The sequence below is a fragment of the Olea europaea genome, chromosome 1 (assembly GCF_002742605.1).
Source record: "Olea europaea var. sylvestris chromosome 1, O_europaea_v1, whole genome shotgun sequence".
NCBI lineage: Eukaryota > Viridiplantae > Streptophyta > Magnoliopsida > Lamiales > Oleaceae > Olea > Olea europaea.
Window position 1 is genome coordinate 22,524,309 of NC_036237.1, and position 6,594 is coordinate 22,530,902.

At 33.4% G+C, this 6,594-nt stretch overlaps 2 protein-coding genes across 2 annotated transcripts in view; one reads left to right on the forward strand and one right to left on the reverse strand.

Annotated features, from left to right (window-relative positions):
• Positions 1-1,678: 1,678 nt before the first annotated feature.
• LOC111397293 (cyclin-U4-1-like) lies at positions 1,679-3,795 on the forward strand. Its single transcript, XM_023024144.1, has 2 exons — positions 1,679-2,139; positions 3,299-3,795. The coding sequence occupies exons 1-2, from the start codon at positions 1,805-1,807 to the stop codon at positions 3,570-3,572; spliced, it is 609 nt and encodes a 202-aa protein (XP_022879912.1). The 5' UTR covers positions 1,679-1,804; the 3' UTR covers positions 3,573-3,795.
• A 484-nt stretch (positions 3,796-4,279) lies between these two features.
• Positions 4,280-6,594, reverse strand: part of LOC111397303 (peptide methionine sulfoxide reductase A1-like) — a 6,424-nt gene continuing 4,109 nt past the window's right edge. Inside the window, exon 2 of the mRNA XM_023024154.1 lies at positions 4,280-4,766. Coding sequence (XP_022879922.1) covers positions 4,515-4,766 — 252 coding nt within the window. The 3' untranslated portion in view covers positions 4,280-4,514. The remainder of the gene's footprint in view (positions 4,767-6,594) is intronic.

The following is a 6,594-nucleotide window of genomic DNA, read 5'->3' on the forward strand; positions in this document are numbered from 1 at the left end:
AAAATCAGCATTTAAAGTTGAACTTAGCCATATTTCACAGAATTTCATTCTCAATGTTCATTTCATCTGTCAAACCCATTAGTAATTTCTTCTTCTCCCTGTGCATTATCACCAAAATTCATTGCATTAAGTGATTACATTTCTAAGTGACTATAGTTGGGGTGGAAAAATAATTTATGTAATTTAAGTCAAATTAAAAAAGAAAAAGAAAAAAAAAGGATGTTCTCATAAATCATATTTTTCACTTATATTTGATAAACTCGATCTCGATTTGTTGGTCGTATTTTTTTTCTTGATTTTTCTAGTTGGCTATAAATTATTGAATTTAATATTTAAATTGTGATCACCCAGTTTTTAAGTGTATTTTGTGCTAAAAGACATCATGTAATAGGTTGAAACGACTTTTAACTAATTTCATGTTCGTTTAACTTTATATTCCCTCGTATGATCACTAACTTTTTACCCTTTTCTTCCTCTCTAAGAAAAGTCAATACCAAGCTTTTATTTAAGTTCAATTTTATGACAAAACCACTAACTTTTTGCTAAGCTGAGTATTTACATATCATTATTCAAATTTTTATCATATCTTACAATTTTTTGGGGGAAAAAACGAAAGTCCGAAATAAATTGACGGTTGGACATTCAGTTATATGAAAATTTTTATAAAATCCCCCAAACAATAAAAGAACTTCTTGAGTCCATTTCCTCAATTTCACTATATTCCCACTTATTACTTTTCAACACCTCTAGACATCGAAGTGTAGTCTTGATTATGGAATACACTTTCGACCGAAAACGAGATTTGATCCAACTCATTCCTAAAACCTGTTTGGTACCCATTTTTTTCAAAATACATTTTCATTTCTCTTCTTTTCAATTACATATTCTTCATTAAAATAATATTACACGTAAATAAAAAACTTTTCCTTATTTTTTAACCACACATTTTCCATCAATTTACTATTCGAAAATACATTTTTACATAAAAATGGCTCCCAAACACCCTTCTAATATAAAATGCTCCCAACGAGATTCAACCAAAGATTAAAGACATCTATGTAGCAGGTGTTGCGAAGTTTTACAATGATTAGTAGTTTACGATTACCCTTTTTCCCTTCACTAACGGAATACTCATGAAACAACTACATTATATCAATATCTCAAAAGGAAGGGTGGGGGGGGTGGGGGTTAAGTCAAAGTTAAACAATCAATATTAACCATATCTATCATGGGTCCCACAACTTTTAAACCACATAAAATTTTTTATCATAATTTACTAAAAAATCTAATTGTAATCCCTACCAAACACCCCTAAGCCTCTGGTTGGTTTAGATAAAAATTCACTTTTTAGTAGATTTTGTTAAAAGAAAAATAATGAAAAGTGTTGTTGAAAAATTGTGGGTCGGTGTATAACTAAAATTAATTGTTGAGTATGTTTTAGCCATTGGGTCAAAAGTTCCATCGTTGACAAAATTTCTACTGATGTTATCGTGGTTGCATATGTTTGGATTGTTTTTTTCCTTTTTCCCCCTCTCTTTTCACCTTCCAATCAATTCCCGCCGTATGTTGTCTGTTTTCTTCCAAATTTTTCTGTAGCACGATTGCACTAGAAATCAGGAATAGAACTACAATTGTCAGTGCAATTACCAGCTCACTTCCAATCCCATTAATTTCCGGGTCAATCGCTTTCCTATATAAGTGCACAAACGCAAACTCTTCTCACATCATATTCTTCTTACACAGATTACATATAGCCATTAAAAAACCACGAAATACTTATAATCAGCTATCAAAGCATCCATCAATGGCAGAATTTGAGAATTCTGAAGAAATTCCTAAAGTCATTACCTTCCTCTCTTCCCTTCTTCAAAGAGTAGCTGAAACTAATGACGTTTTTCGTCATCTTAACTCGCAGAAAATCTCCATCTTCCATGGCTTGACAAGGCCTGCCATTTCTGTCTACGGCTACTTGCAGAGGATCTTCAAGTATGCATATTGCAGCCCTTCTTGCTATATCACGGCATACATTTATCTCGACCGGTTCGCTAAGAAGCAGCCATTGTTGCCTATAAATTCTTTCAATGTTCATCGGCTCCTTATTACGAGTGTGTTGGTTTCTGCAAAGTTTATGGATGATATGTAAGTTTTTTATTTTTTTCATGCTTTTATTCTCCTAAAATTTGATGAAAATTATAATTCTTGTTTAAGTACTACTTTTCTTTTCATTTTTTAACCACTTGATCCAGTAGTTTTAAGAAAATATATGAATGTTTGGAATATTGATATGATTAAAAAGAAGTGAAAATTTTTGTCGACTGTACTATAAGTACCAGATCACTTGCAATGCTATATAGGAATTCTTGCGAGACCCCAAGATACGTGCGCCTCTAGGACTTTTCTTAAATGAGTCACTTTCACTATTCGAGTTTTCTCGAGTAGCGTACGATCAATTCAATATAAAATTTACCTACTCACATCAATTGATAGCGATGTCATAGTTGCGTCGTCGTTTTATTGTTTTCCATTAGACAAAAGACACTTAAAATTTGGTGTCCCTTGTCTGGATGGAACAATGTTCAAAATTTAAAGAATCTGACATATAAATGTATATATAGAATAAGATACTTTCCCGAATAATTCTTCTCTTTCTCTCGTTCTTTGAGAATGAATTGCACACGAGTTTTCGAAGCCAGCCCTAACATACAAGATACATTTCTCGACCGGATTATTATTATTATTTTTTTCTTTTTTTTGACAATTATAAAATTATTATCGAGTTCATCCTCAAAGTAGGGGGAAAATGATAGTGGTTGGCCACGAGTCTATTTCTTCCCCTCCTTGTTCATATCCCATGTCTTCTATTACAAGAAATGAATATAATATGAAATGCATTAGTTGGTGTTCAATCCTAATCTATCAATCATGTATGAATTTTGTGACTATAATTATTGGGCCATTGTACTTGTAATTTAGGTGTTTAATGAACTTCATTTCACATCAATTGAGTCACTATCAAGTCGTTTTATCTAACTTTGCTAACTTGACAAACGAAAAGAGTTGGATTTATTTTCCTTTTAGCAAGCTAACGGAGTTTGATTGAATGACTCGGTTGAATCAAAAGTATAGATCAACTAACCTAATATATAACCAAAAAAAAACCCTTAATTTCTATTTCTTCTTCAATTATATCCAATTTCGTTTAGTCTAATTTACTAAACATGTCAGAAAATCATGCTCTATCGATTACGTCCTATTTAGGTTTGATAATCTTAATTTTTTTGTATATTGTTTCTTGCAGATTTTACAACAATGCATACTATGCCAAAGTCGGAGGAATCAGCACAGCAGAAATGAACCTTCTTGAAGTGGATTTCTTATTTGGATTAGGGTTCCAATTAAATGTTACCCCCCAAACATTCCATACATACTGCTGTTATATTCAAAGAGAGATGCTGCAACAGTCTCCTCCTCTACACTTCCCACCTTCAAATCTTGATCATTACTACATCAATGAAGATGGGCCCACACATCAACAACAATTATCACTTCAATTAATCCATAATCTTGTTTGATTATTCACCAAATAATTTGTTCATTTGGGTCGATGATCATGACCAGAGTTTGACACGAACCTAGTGCTTAACCGATACAATCAAAAGTCAAGTTTGACGAGCGAAGAAGCAAGAGATTGTTCTGCTTATGAGCATTCGAACTTGGTTCCTCTCAATTGAATATAGTAAACTGGTCCAATTCATGATTGCATATCCAATCATTTGAAGACATCATTTTCTTTTATTATTTAATTTTGAAAATTGCACTTATTTTTTGACGGCTTGGTTTTTATGAAATTGATCTCCAACCCTTAGCAGGCACAATTCAAAATTAACGTTATTTTGTCACACCAGTAGTGAGAAAATTTTATCCCGTCCACTAGAAGTATGAGATCAGTTCTGTACATTTTTAATTATTGAAGTACACGATACATATATCATGAGATTTTTATCATAAATGTCATTGTTACCCAACCCAGTTTCATAAAAATATAAGAGACCTTTTGAGAAGAACAAATTCCCATGAAGCAACTGACCAGACAGATATCTCATCCCTTCTAGATATTTACATAAACCAAGTACTAACGAAACGCAACATACTTCCCTTTTCCTTTCAAACTGGATTAAGACCACGTGCAGAAGGTTGAACATGGCAAAACGCTGACTTTTCATAAAAGACGATTAGGTAACACATATCCAGTTGAGCCCAAACCATGTAGCCCGAAAACTTCCCATAACCGTAACCATCTAAAATAAGATCTTTGTACTAATAATACAATCATGAGTGATCCATCCTAAGAACTTTCACGTACCTTAGATCCAACAAAGTCGGGGAAAAAAAAAATATAAAATATAAAATATAAAAAAAAGGAAAAAAAAAATTATTCATTCAGGAAGCACAAACTCAATTTGTTTACAACCATTCATATGGAACTACATTATTCAGTATAAATATGAAACTCTCTAGCCATAGCACCGAATGGGATCATTGCAACCTTTACCAGCCGATTGTTTAGAACCAAACCGTCCACCCTTTTCAAGATATTGCTGGTGATACTCCTCGGCACTGTAAAATTTCTTGGCAGGCAGAATCTCAGTTACAATTTTCCTGTTCAAAAGCTTTTGCTGTTTATCCCTTGACTCAAGTGCTTCCTTCTCTTGTTCAGGTGTGTAGAAGTAAATTCCAGATCTATATTGAGTTCCCACATCATTCCCCTGTAAAAAGCATAAAAGTCATTAATATCACTTAGAAGCAAGGACAAGGCTTTTTTTTTTTTTCCCTAATATACCGCCAAATTTAGTTCTCCCTCTAACTCCACTTCTGTCACTCCCTGACTATGAACATAATAATATGAGCAATAAGTCGAACCTCATCTGGTTCCCTTAGTTCTCATGCTCGCTCATTATTAAGTTGGGTAGCGAGAGAAAATTGGAGAAAGAAATGCTGAACTCTAGGGCTTCACAGTCTAAGTGAAATTTTAATGGAGTTACGACCTATTCTTTCCCAGGGAAATTTGTTCGGGTTTCACATCCTAACATTATTTTTGAAATGAAATAATGAGCAGTGTGTGTGAAATGAGTTGATGTTTTTGCCACATTTCTAGCAGCAATTTGATTGATTGTCTACAATGAAGAGAAGCAAATGTTTGCAGACATCATGAGCGGGATAAGAGTTGAAGCATCTATGTGAATGGTTGAAAAAGGGACATTGAAAAACGATATATTGAAATGATGGAAATGGTGGAAAGGGTTAGTTAAAAATAGATTACTGTAATTGTGAGAAAAGACGTCATCTGACAGAAATTTTAGATGTTGAAAACCAAAGGGGCTATAGAGCTCCCTTTGAAACCAACAAGGAATCAATACATTTGAAAACCACACAGAGGTAAAATATTTTTGTCCCTAAAAGAAATATCAAATGGCCAGACAATTAAGGCAAATGCAGGTTTTAAGTTTCAACACCCACAAGGCCATAACAAGGGCAAGAATAAACACCAAATAAATATAAAACATCGATAGAAGCAGCAATTACTGCAGTAATGCTGACTCTGATGACGATGGCATGGTTAAAATAAACATAGTGCTGTAATATCAATATTATGTATTATCTGCTAAATTTTTTACCGAAAACTAAATTCATTTTGTAATGGAAAGTGGGTTCTAATTCTAGACACGTGCACTCCAGGTGAATATAAAAAGAAGTAAACAGTGATAGGTCAGTGCATGCTAATTAAACCATAAAACAAGATTCTAATAACTAATAGTATGTTTCAGAAGTGTTCAAACAGTAGTGCTTATAAACATATATAAATGAGTGGTAGAAAAGTTGGTAGTACTTTTGTTTCCTATGAAATGTGTGGATAAAAAGTGATTTGACAAAGTGTGTTTATAAACACTTCCCAAACATAGGCTAAGACTGCTCCACATTCACACTAATAGAGTTCTACTTTATACAACCTTGCTACATTTACGCTCTCCTTGACACCTTTCTTTACACTCTTTCGCATGACAACATATACATTCTTGATTTTGAACTCATCTATCACATCACTGCACAAATTTACTCCACATAGGAGGGAATGTCAACCAAATTGTCATGCAAGATGTACATATAACATTATTCTACTTTATAAGTATCCATTACTCGTAAAAGTAACTTCCAAATCTAAGAGAATAACCACATCTAAAAAATCGTATGTCTTAGAAATTTTGCACACTAACGAGACATGTGAGCAAGAATACTGGGCCCTTCGGCATCCTCATGAGATTATATTACTATGAAATGAAACCAAAAAAATTCCTAATGCTACATTTGGAGGCATGGAATTGCAGCCACGAAATCAGAAACTGGTTGAATTGTTAAACTATGAGGCCTCAATTCCATCGCCCAAAATTTATTTTTGTTCTGTGAGACAGACAACTAAATAAGACTTTGTTCACTGCAAATAAATGGTTAAGGGCACAGTTCACTTCTATGTCTATCAAAACATTTCAAAAACAATTTTCTTGCACACTTTCTTCATTTTTTTGGGGGGGGGGGGGG